Source organism: Gobius niger (genome assembly GCF_951799975.1).
Source record: "Gobius niger genome assembly, chromosome: 19".
NCBI lineage: Eukaryota > Metazoa > Chordata > Actinopteri > Gobiiformes > Gobiidae > Gobius > Gobius niger.
This window is the reverse complement of record NC_136870.1, coordinates 17,451,142-17,464,809: the sequence shown is the minus strand read 5'-3', so window position 1 is coordinate 17,464,809 and position 13,668 is coordinate 17,451,142. Positions and strand designations below refer to the sequence as shown.

The following is a 13,668-nucleotide window of genomic DNA, read 5'->3' as shown; positions in this document are numbered from 1 at the left end:
AATATGATGCAAATCGTTAGGAGGTTCGGTATCGAAAAGATCAAGGTTTGTGGGAACCTGCTGTTTAGGTTTAAGATAAAGTTATAAAGACGAGGAATAAAAACAAGCTTTCTTTCTGTTTTTTTTTTTTTAAACTTTTGATTATTAAGGCTCTTGACCAGCACCATAATAGAGGCACGTTTGTCTTGGTGTCTCTTGAACCCATTGACAGTGGTCAAAATATACCGTCAATGCTTGAACCCTACGCTTCACACCCTCTCATGCTGTAGTCATATAAAGAATACAGCTCCCAAATAATACAGATATAGAGCACTACGTATAGATATTGGCTCTAACGTCACTGTATATCCTTAAAGAAGAACTAAGTAACTTGTTTACCTTAATAAATCCTTTTCGTACGTAAGTGTTGGTGGGATGATGGGGGGGGTCTTTCATCTCCCCCTGGTGTCTCTGGCCAGAAAAACAGAATTGCAGCTTTCCCTGCACCGGATCGGAGGCGCAATACACACTAATGGAATCACGAAGGAGAAGCTAGCAGGCTAACGGGCAAAGCTAACTGTGGGCTAGCGCCACTTAAACAGTATTTACAGCCAAATTTGAGTGAAAAAAAATTAGCTCCATTGTGAAATTGGATGTACAATATCCCTCTCTCCCTTTGTCTTTTCTGACAGCGTATTATTTACTCTCACGGACAATTAATGAGTAAAAAAACGTAACCTTCTACGACACCTGCAGTGGCGCTTATGGCCTCTAGGGGCATGAGTTACTTAGTTCTGCTTTAGGTTTGGCTGTTATTCATGAGCTTTGTTGGTAAAAGCACTTCGATACTTAGCTCCAGTTGGTGCCGATTTCTGTTGTGTGCAAGACACTTACCCACCTTGCCTGTGTGAATGCCGTGTGTGAGAAGATGGTGGTTAGTGGTGGCAGAGATTGCCACTTTTGTCAGTCCACATACATTGCTTGCCTTCAAGTATGGACTAAATATATAATTTTGAGGCATGTGAAGCTTCTAAAGTGCAAGCCGTTATAATGATTACTATTGTGAACCTGACATTTTAACAGAGTTGCGTGTACAGTACGCACTTGATTGCACGTGGTTTGCTGTGCTGACTTCCCCTGTCTGTGGATGCCCCTACTGAATATTCATGACTTGTGTTGGTGTTTGTAGGTGTGTCAGAAATCAGGGGAGATCTCTTTACTGAAGCAGCAGTTGAAGGAGGTGCAAGGGGAGCTGGCGCAGCGCGTGGGGGAGATTGTTTCTTTAAGAAGCCAGCTCCGAGAGACGCGCGGCGAGCTCACCAACACCCAGGTCCTTCTCCAAGAGGCCCACGGCATGAACCGAACCAGGACTTTGGAGCTGGAGGTTTGCGAGAACGAGCTGCAGCGGCGCAAGAGCGAAGCCGAACTCCTCAGGGAGAAAGTGGGACGTCTCGAGGGAGAGATGGTCCAACTTAGAGACGCTTTAGTCAGTCAGGGCCCGGGAAACCGGCAGTGTCAGGTGTTTCAGGAAGCGGAGGAGCATCTTTTGGTCTATGAAAGCGACGAAGCCAAGGCGCAGAGACAGACCCACACAGAGGCCATGCATAATATAAAAGTACAGATGGACAGGATGAAGGCGGAGCTAACGTTCGAGCGCCAGAGAGCTGAGGAGCAGCTGGAGAGTTTCGAGGAGGAGAGGAAAGTGTGGCACGAGGAAAAAGACAAAGTAATCCGCTACCAGAAACAACTGCAGCAGAATTATGTGCAAATGTATCGGCGGAACAGGGAGCTCGAGCAGCACCTGCAGGAGCTGAGCCAGGAGCTGGAGAGCAGAGACGACGACGAGGGCAGCGGGAACGAAATAAACTTTGACGAAATCGCAGCAACGGAAATATGACCCGATCATTCTGTCCGTATTTGCACTGTCATTTGTGATCCACTCATGCCACAGGTTAGATACTACACAACATGCAGCCATAACATTTTGACGAGGTAAAGTGAGTAACAGATTATCAGTGTGCACTGCATGTATTGGCCCGCAAAGTTAACTTTTTCGACCTAGACATTTGGGTCAGAGAATGTCCAAAACTTCAGCTCTTGTGGGTTGTTTCCAATCTGCTGTGGTCAGTGTAAAACAAAATGTCCAACTAAGGAACAGTGGTGTCCAGGTAATAGGTGTTGCTTGAGGGAGTTGAGGCTGGACGATGGGGGCGTGAATGGCAAAGAATAAAATGACTTCCTTATTTTTATCTGTCTAGATTTTCAATTCTTCAAAATCATTTTTCAGATTAAAACATGGCTATAATGAATATGGTTTACACAACACTATGTTATTCACTCCACTAACATGCAATTAGATAGATATGCTTCTCATGTCCTGAAAAAAGGGACAATAACACAAAAAGTTCCCATTTTATTCCTCTAAAGTTCATGCCCCTATCCACTGCCACTGGATTGGCTGTAAACATGTCAAGTAAAGGTGAAGTGATGGATTAAATCACGATTCAGGTTAGATTAATTGCACAGCCCTACAGGCCAGTGTGTTGTTACCTTAGAGACAATCTATTGGATGTCATTGTGTTGTACGTAAAGATGTGTTTTAAGGTTATTGGAAAACAAAGTGAAGGTGGTCATTGCATTTTAAATTATTACCCATACTACTCATGCTATGCCAGATTAGCATAATTGCTATTAAATTATAAATATATACAGAGAGTAGCAATAGTCACAGAAGAGATCTCTCCTCCTCAGTAGATCATGACCTCTATTAGCCGTTAGTAGGTCGCGTCAAGGCCTTCATTTCAGCCTCTTTAATTTTTGGCACTAACTTCTACTCTCCACATTTGTGCCTCTTATGTGAGTAACGCTCGACCTTTCGCCATCCACCCACTGTATTGCTTGCATGACTGGTCGTCCCGCTGGGTAACGCCGTACTCCTCCTACTACTGTATGTGTGAGGAGTAGGTCTCATCAGTGCCGTTGATTCACATGAAGCCAACATCTCGGCTACAAACGTGGGAGTGAACATGCTGTTAGTCATTCAGACCTATAGGTGTGATGCCAGCAGTAAATGTGGGGATGTGACGATGCAGTATTTTCAGCAAGTATTCAAATGTGTGTCTGTATTTTCCACCACAATCAACATAGGATTTGTTCATTCTACCATCTGTGTTGTTTTGATTAAAGTTTTCCTATGCTTCGGCGTTAGGGTCTAGACCAAAGTAAACACAATTTCAAGGCAGGTGTGAAGATGAAAAAGCATAATCGATATGTATATTGAAGAAAGTTGTTGGCTACTTGTCTATGTAGTTATGTGATGTCAAAATAGACAAAGTAACAATGACTAGAACAACTAATCTTTTGGCAAAAAAGTGCATTAGATAAATATTGGAAAAGCAATAAGTCCTTAAGTGTAAGGCTGTTTTCTTTGTATCGTTTGGAGAAATATAGTACTTGATAAGAAACATTATTGGTGTACCACTTGTTACTGTCCTGATCATCACAGTAACCCTTATCAAACAGTCTTTGTATTGCTCCAGTAGGAAATGATATACAGTGCTATATAAAACCAAATTAGTCAAACCTGTGTTAAAGTTTGCACCTAAAGTGTGATCATTGACTTCCTCGTTTAGGGCAGAGACACACCCAACGCCAACAGAAGGGCCTTGTTGCACTGTTGCTGCTGACTGAATCTGACTTTGTGTACATATTTTCCAGGACTGGACAGAATTAATAAATGAAGTTTTCAGAAGTTTCCCCGAGATGCTCCGAGCGTCTCGGAAACAGAGCCACTGTGAATGACCAAAGCAATGTCCCATATATTTTACTCATAGATAATAATGCTTGTATATCATAAGGTCTGTGTGGAAGTTTAGTTTCAGTGTAATTTTATAATTTACACTATTTGTATGAGGACATTAAATGTATATTTTCATGCTGTACATTCCTGAACAAATCTATGTTTTATTAAAAACACCTAAACACACTGCACATTGTTCTGTTGTGGTCATTTCCCGGTTACGGATAATGGAAAGGCCAAAAGGAAGAGGAAGTGAGCGATGGGTACAGAAAGAAATCACTAATTTTTATGCTTATCATATTACCGCATGACATACTTATATTTTGCATAAATGTTGGTGTAATTGCCTGAGGATGTCATGCTGTGTGACACTAACTCCTCTGAAATTGTAGATGCAAGTAATTAAGACTTGAACCATTTTTATTCATGTCTTGTCCTTCTTGAGTCAGTGCTCATTTGGAACTCTGGTTTAGTCCAATTTTAGACCTAGTTAGGATTGATTTGCATCTTTGGTACTTTTAAACGGTGCTCCTTTGTGGTTTTGACCATTGCCGTAGAACATCCTAAGAAATCTTTAGAATGGGTCTGGATTACAATGACAGAAATATTACATTTACAGAGCATTAATAGAAAATGTATTTACACCTGGTTTACAGCTAATAATAATTTCTAAAGCCCTAAATCTGTTATGTTGTTTTGGTGACCTACAAACATTTGAAACCCAGTCCAGTTTATCAAAGGCCCTTGTCTGCCCTCTTCAGGATAACTACTCTATCTACAAGTTACTTTCTCCGTCTGGTGTCAGAGAAGTTTATAACCACGCACATTTACAAGCACTCGGGTTTCAATTTGCAGCTCATCGGCGTGCAGTCATGTTTAATAATTCAAGAGAATGAGGACACCCACATGTATTACAACATTGGCTTGATGGTTCTGTTCAGTAAATTTTGGTCCATATTGTCATTCATATAACACTGTCAACATTGTCCATTTTTCTATTATTAGAAAACAATATATACAAGACTCTTCCGCTTTTGAGCATTGTGTTACTACATTTAGGTCAACTTTGAAGTCTGTGGCTTAGGGCAAATGCAGCGCGAGCCAGGGCTGATCCTCTTAGGGATTTTGTGGGACTTTGACCACAAAAACCATGGGGTCTTTGGCCTTGTTGCTGAAGGCTTTTCGGATGATATCCACAGCGTGTTGATGAGTGACTCCCTGTAAAGATACTCCATCCACTGATACTAGCTCAAATCCAGCCTGGGGACACAAAAAGAGTTTTGGAAGTGATGTGATTGATAGAATATACAATAAATGCGGCTTATGGTGGGTCAATATTCCACCAAACTGTATCAGACAAATCAGAATATTTTTTGACAATGTAAGCCGTCTACCAGATATAAATCACAGGGAGGAGTTCAGCTGGGCTCAGTCCCTCCCCTCTATTAATGGCTACTCTCACCTGTAGGTAAACATCTCTGTAGTTATGAGTATTTGTAGTACTAAGTCCTAAAGATCTAACTCACACCTGAGTTTCAGTCTGAAAGGCTACTCTCAGCTGATCACTGCTAATTACCTTCCTATTGATCAGTCCTGGGCTGAGTTTCAGCCTCATTAGCATGACAGAGCTCTCCGGGTCTGGGGCGCAGAAATGTATGAAAACAGTACATTTTAAATATGTTGCACCTTAAAGCAGAACAAAGTAACTCATGCCCCTAGAGGCCATAAGCGCCACTGCAGGTGTCGTAGCATGTCGCTGTTTTTTTACTCATTAATTGTCCGTGAGAGTAAATACTACGCTGACAGAAAAGACAAAGGGAGAGAGGGATATTGTACATCCAATTACACAATGGAGCTATTTTTTTTCACTCAAACTTGGCTGTAAATCCTGCTAAAGTGGCGCTAGCCTGCGGTTAGCTTTGCCCGTTAGCCTGTTAGATTCTTCTTCGTGATTCCACTAGTGTGTATTGCGCCTCTGGGTCGGGGCAGGGAAATTTGCAAGGATGGTTTTCTGGCTAGAGACACCAGGGGGACATGAAAGAGCTCCCAAACATCCCATTAACACTTGTATTACCCCCAGAGGGACTACGAAAACGATTTATTAAGGCAAACAAGTTACTTAGTTCTTCTTTAAATTATTATGAATGTTAATTACATTTTACAGAAGGGGGTCTCAAGTTGTTTGTTGAGGAGGGTTTTTTCGGGGTGGCGACCTTTGTTCAATAAGACTACCTAGGTTTTAGCCTGTTGTGCATGTCTTAGGTACTGCAAATGTGATGCAGTATTAGTTAATAAAACAACATTTTGTGCATTATTTATGTATGATTTCCGCCGTCAGAGTAGGTTTGCTAGTGTTGTGCAGGGAATATCACCTTGAGCACTTCGCTGGTTGAAGCAGCTCCACCAGGAAAGATCTTCTCAATCTTTATTATTGGCTGAACCTTTGATTCTATTCCGCCGGATATACTGATGCCTGTAGGAATAAAGTATGATTTAAATTCAACATTACACAGCTCACCAACACTTCTCAATAGCTACAGTACAATTCAAGAGGTAGCATGTGAAATTGGTGTAATCCAAACCTAATTTTCACATTTATTCACAGGAATGAGGATCAGTTACAAGTCCTTTGAATAAATTTACATCTTTGTATTACTGTGCTAAAGTAAATCGTGGTCAAACTGCTACTATAACTACAAACAATATTTACCTAAAGATTGCTTTGTTTTAGAGATGCTGACAGTCTTGAGCTCGTACTTCTTTTCAGGCCCTGTCCCATTGAGTCCATTCTCAGATAAATGCCCGTTCATGTTTTCACTCCTCTGTTGTTGAGCCAAACTCGGACTGAACACTTGGGACAGCAGGGGCCGACTCCTGCTTGAGGCACTTTGTAGCGTAAACAAAACTTCTTTCTCCTTTTTCCCTTTGGAGTGTCCGTTCCTGTGAGGGGACCTGCCTCTCTCTGAAGTTGCACCGCGTTTATCTGTAGCTGCATGCAGTGAAACCTCATCAAAGTGAACAGAGCGCACTGTCCCGATGTCCGTCCTGAGAGGGGAGCGGGAGTCCTCGCTGCGGGCCAGGAGCCAGTTGGGAATCATGGGGCTCGGAGGCGGTTTCAGGTCCCTGGATTCAGAGTGATACCCATCCACAGGTATGTCCAGCAGGGGGGTGAAGGGACTGGACGTGTGCGGTCGAGGCCCTCGAGGAGCGGTCAGGCTGAGCTTCTCCAGCTGCTCCAGTAGGTGGCTCTCTTTCTCTACCTCCTCAGCGTGGTGCAGCTCGAAGCCTCCTCTGTAGTCTGCATGCAGGAAAAGAGGATTGTGAGAAAATATTTGAAGCTGATTTTATATATTGCCCAAGTAGTTGCTAAATTTGTTGCTTTATTCTAAATCTATTCTAACACTACAGCTTTTTAGGAGTCACTAGCTCCTCATTCATTATTCATTATTCATTATGAGGGATCAGATCTTTTTCAACTCTTAACCTCCACCTGAACCGAGCACATTTTCTCCAGTTTGGCTATACCCAAATCTAAAAAGTTTGTTGAAAAAAGCGTCAAAATAGCGTCAAAAACGAGGATAAAAACGCAAAAAAAAGTGGGGGGAAAAATGTGAGAGAAGAGCGTGAAAAACGCGCCGGAAAAGCATCAATAACACAATAAAAAATGCACGACTTAAGAGTGATGAAAAGGCAACAAAAAAGCCACAAAAGAGTGACATAAAAGGTGACAAAAATGTGATAAAAAAGCACAGAAAAAAGCGATGAAAAAGCAACAAAAATACAACACAAAAAAAGAGACAAAAACGCTTAAAAAATGTGACAAAAACATGACAACAAAAAGCTAGGGTGAGTTTTGTAGGTCTTTCAAATGAGCCGCTACACTGGCCTATTGTCTGTAAATTTTCAATTTTGTTAAAGCTGAACTGGCGAAAATGTGCTTGGCTCAGGTGGAGGGTTAGAGGCAAAATACATTTTGTCCTGAGAATTACTTTGACCCTAAGAGTGGATTTTCTTGTGCGGGTAGAGCTCCTGATAAACCCTGATGGAGTTCTGGAGGAAACATATTTGTAAGAGAACCTTTTGTTTTAAGCACACAGTAAATTCAGTCAGCAATAGAAACTGGTACCGATACTACACAACAAATCATCCTATAATGTAAAACCGCATGTCAACAATGTATGAAAACTGGCCTGGGATGGGTGTGATGAGGCGCCGTTTGGGGGTTCGACCTGTTGCGGGGGAGCGAAGTGTAGGAGTCTGAACTAAAACACAAATATATAAAAACAGATGTTAGAAAATAGAATGAACTTAGAAAGGCATATTGTATTGTGTTCATGAATGAAAAAATATCATCCTGACTTGAGCGATACTTTAGGATGTCATAGGCTTCTGCTTCAATGGGGGCTATCATATTGTTGAATGAACGAAGGTCGGATGGAGGAAGCAGCATCCTGGAAACAGATAACAGGGAAACATTGCTCACTCATTGTTTACAGTGCAAAACAATTTAATTAGCAGCCCTCTGTGTAACGTTGGATTAAATGTGATTATCTCGAGAAATCCCTAATCTCATTATGGCTTCTGATGTAATGCCTCTGTTTATAAATCAAATACGCAGCTGGTTGGATTTAGGCACGGTTAGTCATGTTTTCTCATCATTACATTCATTTATAAAGTTTCAGTATTCTTACCTCACTTCTCTGAGCAGCAGCAACTTCTCAGGTCTGTCCAGAACGCCCAGTAGGCGGCTTATGAAGGTCTCCACTGACTGTTCTGCTATGTACTGCAAGGAAATATTATAGAGAAGAGTAAAAAATAGGTACAAGAAAGCAGTGTGACCTATTGTGACATTTCTGTAGCTCTCACCCTGCGGCAAGTCTTCATCACTGCAGCCACCTCTTCCTCCGCCAGCAACCTCCGGGCCATGTCTTCCACCACTCCCAGCATCTCTGAATTTGGCTTTTTCCCATCTGGTTAAAGAAACACATGCACCATATAAACCATATACTAGTAATCTTTGTTTTAAATGTGCAGTATTGATTTTAATTACCTTTTCCTGCCCTGTCACTGGACTTAGAGCGCCCCTTACGTCCGCCCTTGAACAGCAGATTGACAAAAGTTTTAGACCTCTGCAGGGTGCTCTTCTCCTGTGGGTCCTTTCCTTTCTGCTTTTTGTCTTTCTTCTGCGTGACCTCTGCAGTAAAAATATGCCATATTAGTGTCATCCTGTGGCAACTTTGTATTAAATCCCTTCAACGTATCCTTACCTGCTATAGTGCCTTGGCTTTGGGACCTTGTAATGGGGCGGCTGGGTTTACTGAGAGCCAGGAGCATGGCTGTTTTATGCGACTCTTTCTTCTTTTTGTCGTCGTCTCCTCGGATGGCAGTGTCTTTGAGCAGAGTGGTCGGTCCCAGGCTGCGAGTTGTGTCTGTCGGGATCTCAGAGTGCTCGGGCTCAGATCTGGGCAAATTGATACACCATTATTTAATGCTATTTTGAAAGCGCTACTTAGATTTTATACAACATAAAGCAAGTATAAAACATGTGCTTTATAAGACCTACAGCACTATTTCCCTGGTGATTTCTAAGTTCATATTATGGCACTGGAGGATACAACAACTTTACACCGAACTGTCCCACCTCTGGTCTTCAGTGGAGATACAGACGTCCACCATGTCAGAGCCAAACGGGAGACTGGGAGGGAACATGACCTGGGACAGGCCACTGAGGGAGCTGACCGGAGTCCCAGAGGAGAGAGAGGAGGCAGAGGAGGTCGAATCCGAGCCCTGGGACGACGAGTTCTGGGTCCCATTGCCCACTGAAGGAGGACATCATCGCAAAAGGCCATTTCAGCGTTTAATACATAACCATATTACAGTTTCAGTGATGTGTCTGTGTCTTTTTTTTTCACTGGGATGGAGCTGGTTACCATGTCACAAGAATTGAACACCTATAATTCTGCATTTTGATAAACTTGGATGTTTTACTTTTTGCTTACATTATTTACAGTCATTTCTCAATATTTATTATAATTTAGTCAAATATAGACACACCGTGTTGTTGGTGTTGAAATGGGGAGAGTTAGTTGATATACAGATTTTGGGGTAACACATTATTTTACTCTGCCTACATTGTACTTACCCAGTTTAGTACAATGTAATGTGCTATGTAACAACATGTAACACCATGTACCAATGCAGTACATACATAATGGAATAATGTGTATTAGTAGTATGATGTTACACAATGCAATAAGACTCTACCTCTAATCCTAACCTTAAGCCCTAACCCTAAGGGTCTTATGTCTTATTACATTATGTTCCTCCTATGTACATTATTCCATTATGTTTGTACTAAATTGGCACATGTTATTACATGTTGTTACATAGGACGTTACAGGTCAGGTACAATGTATCAAGGGTAGAGTAAAATATTGTGTGACGGATTTCAGTTCTGGTAAAACGTGAGCTTTGGATATGTCTGATTAATGAAGAAATACTGGGCCAAAATCTGAAAGTAACAACATTGAAACTCATGTCCTGTGGAAAGATAATAAATAACTTACATTTATTAAGCCATCTGTACTCGGCCACCATTTCCTTATAGGCAGGATACCGTCCAGCTTCCTGCAAAGATATTATCACACATATGCAAATAAGGTACAGTTGAAGCCTTTAAACTTTTATGGGATCTCTGTATTTGATAAAGAGAAACCCTAGAACCACCAGACTGTCTTTATTTCTTCAGCCCAAACTCTCATCTCCCCTTCACTTCTCTCTTCACTTTCTAGTAACCTTTGATAGTTGTGTTGCTTTCTAACCCTCGTCGGTGTTTCAGTTCCCACAGGGCCATTGTGAAAGAGCCTCAAACTTAACTCTAACAAATGCTGCCCCACGCTTGGCTCAGCACCTGATCCCCGCTGCCTGGTCAATAATGCACAGCGCCTGGCTATTTTTCACAGCGCGAAACCCAACCTCCGACAAGTAAAGTGAGCGAGGAATATCACAACTGCATACCATCTGCCGGGTCTGTTAGATACCGGGATGATAGTCTGTCCACTACTTATGTAATTAGTCAAGCACCTACTTGCACCTACATGTGGCTTTTTCATTAATCGAGAACTGCGCCGAATGTCAAAATGCAGAGGCTACAAGTGAGTTAGATGATTATCAATGTAACACAAAGACGCTGACATGCTTTCTAGTAAGTGCGCACAAACAAGGAGTCATTGTGAAAGATGATACGCCCTAAGAGACGTTAAAGCAACAATCAACACTCAAATGAGCGTGTGTGGGATAATGTTAGTTAAACAGCCACCACTGTGCAACTACAGAATATCCATGGACTGCTCTGTACCTGAATGAGAGATGAGGCAAAGATAAAGTACATTTCCAGCAGACAAAGCATCTCCTTAATGTGAGAAGACAGCACAAAAGAGGATACTGCTGCTTCCTTTGAGTCAGAGCTTTGTGATTTCACATCAAACAGCTCCATTTTTGTCAGCTCATCCAAATAAGAACTACTTCCATTCTTTATCTTGCATCTCGCATCCTCATTTCTCACACCAAACAACTTCATATCTTTATTTTGATGTAGTGCTAGATACCCCTACATTATAGCAATATGTTTGCAGGTTTTCGAACCCAGGCTCCCCTTGTAAAGAGAGTCTCAGTGGGATCTTTAGTTAAGGAAGTAAAAATATTTATATATCAGCCCTTTCAGCTTCCTTCAGCATCCTTCAACCTAGATAGTTTCCATTACTTCAGTCTGGCCTCTCAGACTTCATCTCTAAAACTCCAAGAGCTGTACATCTGACACAATTGAAAACGGCACTTAAACATTTAAAAAACTAGCTGAACCTAAGCTTACCTTAATGGTAAGCATAACATGTGTGTGACTTTTCAGCACTTCCACCGCATTGCTGTGGCTGATGTCCTCAAAGCTGACTCCATTGGCGGCAAGAATCTGGTCTCCCATTTTGATGCCGTTTTGTTCAGCAAGACCACCAGGATCCAGTCTGAACCATTGAAAGGAAAAGGTAAATGTATGTACTACAAGCACATGAAGCAGTAAGACTGTATGATAGAAAGACATACTTGGAGACATAGATGCCGAGCCCAAACTCCTTGCCACCTCGGATGTTAAAACCCAGGCAGTAATCGTCGGACGTTGTGTACAGGTGAACTATCCTTTGGAGACCACTTCCAGAACTGGCCTCTGAAGGGGTTTTCCCACTCTCCTCCACGACCATCCGTTTGTGGACTAAATCCACCCTTAAAAACACACACCATTATAGTAGATTATAGTGGGTTCAGGAAGTAGCTATACCCTTCTGTTCATTCATTATTACTTTGACGTAATACTGCATAACAAAGAAATACTATAAAACAAAATTCTGGTTTATTTTACCATGTGGTCTTTTCCTTGGAGTAACGGATGCCGGGGACTTTGCCAACTCGCCTCACCACCATCCTCAGCCTGTTGCTTCCGGTCAAGACTTTAACAGCACTGCTCATCGTGATGCTCTCCAAACTGATCCCATTGACCTCCACCAGTTTATCACCGACACGCAAACCTGCCTCCTCTGTCAGAAGATGCAACACAGATGAAATCTTTTACGTTTCTTATCGTCAGTGGAAGTATTTGGCATTATACCTGCTGTACTGTCATCTTCCACTTTACTAACAAAGATGCTGAGCCCATGTTCAGAGCCTCCGCGGACACTGAAGCCAAGCCTCCCATCCAGACTCTTGTCCACCGTGATTGTGTGGAGGTCTTCACTGTCATCTCCACCTGTAACAGCACAAGTATCAGTTTATTTTAAGCTCTTCTGAATTAGCAAATATTGTCATTGTATACACATTTATACTAGTGAGATTGTGTGGCAGGGATTTTCTCTTTGGTTTATGATTAAAAATGCAAAACCAGAAAAATACATCAAACACATGATGCACAGACAGCACGGGTCTTTCGAGGAGCTCCTACCATCCACAGGAGAGTTGATGAGGATGACCCTGCCCATAGGTGAGGAGGATCGGATTCCCCGACGGCGCTGCTCCTTCTTCCGGAGGAGGTTGCGTGTAGCTGTGTGCGACCCTTGAGTCCCAGGGGTCTTCTCCCTGCGGGACGGCTCTGATGAGTGAGCCATGGAGGCAGCAGAGTCCACTTTCACTTACTCTGCAGTGGGTGCTCAGCTCCTGGTGGAGCAGGCTGTGGAGAACAGGATCGACAGCAGCAATAAAATAGATTGAGTAAATATGGGGGAAATGGATGAAGTTTACAAAGCAGCTGAACAGACTCACTTTAGCTGGGTGCTTGATGGCATGACAACTGACTCTTCGGGAAGACACTCTTGTCCATGTTGCATCTCTCTCGGCAGAATAAACTTCAAAAACACAACATATGAGGAATACAAAGCTCAAAAAACCTGTGGCTCTTAGTCCTGTTTCTTTAAGTCCAGGGACCGGAGTTAAAAATAGGTTTAATGAGTTTATTTGGCTCAGACGTCTCACATTTGACCCACTTTAGTCACATGTTTGTTTCCCTTTCCATTGCAACAAGCCACTAGTCTTAACCCCTGGGCTCTGTGTTAACGGCGGGGTAGCCCCACACCCCCCATCATTCAGCACCACGGACAGCGGCAGTAAATTGCGCCACAACAATGTATTCGAATTTAATGCCATAATATTTTGCGATAAGGAATTTCTATGGTAATAAAATATGGAGTAGACTACTTACCGAACATTTTACGTCCCGAAACAAAACACGTGTGGCATTTCATTCATCCACGAGCCAAAGTTAAAAGTAGGCATCAAAAGTTATTCAAAGTTCTCCCTATTAAAAAATGCCTCTTTTAGCCCATTCTTTAAATTGTGACAAAAGGTGTTGT

General features: G+C 42.2%; 2 protein-coding genes across 3 annotated transcripts in view; one reads left to right on the top strand and one right to left on the bottom strand.

The window, feature by feature from the left end:
• The window catches only part of LOC306978554 (leucine zipper putative tumor suppressor 2 homolog), a 32,674-nt gene extending 30,047 nt beyond the window's left edge, over positions 1-2,627 (top strand). For both annotated transcript variants that reach the window (XM_079577165.1, XM_079577166.1), the window contains one exon: positions 1,169-2,627. In XM_079577165.1, the coding sequence (XP_079433291.1) occupies positions 1,169-1,876 (708 nt within the window). In that variant the 3' untranslated portion in view covers positions 1,877-2,627. The remainder of the gene's footprint in view (positions 1-1,168) is intronic.
• A 2,184-nt stretch (positions 2,628-4,811) lies between these two features.
• Positions 4,812-13,555, bottom strand: LOC306978538 (PDZ domain-containing protein 7-like). The gene is made up of 18 exons (XM_079577137.1): positions 13,518-13,555; positions 13,082-13,164; positions 12,765-12,989; positions 12,435-12,572; positions 12,189-12,363; positions 11,876-12,052; positions 11,649-11,796; positions 10,345-10,405; positions 9,420-9,597; positions 9,046-9,239; positions 8,829-8,972; positions 8,645-8,748; positions 8,470-8,561; positions 8,138-8,229; positions 7,969-8,040; positions 6,489-7,076; positions 6,151-6,251; positions 4,812-5,038 (listed from the first exon to the last, which is right to left on the bottom strand). The coding sequence occupies exons 3-18, from the start codon at positions 12,925-12,927 to the stop codon at positions 4,895-4,897; spliced, it is 2,571 nt and encodes an 856-aa protein (XP_079433263.1). The 5' UTR covers positions 12,928-12,989; positions 13,082-13,164; positions 13,518-13,555; the 3' UTR covers positions 4,812-4,894.
• Positions 13,556-13,668: the final 113 nt, after the last annotated feature.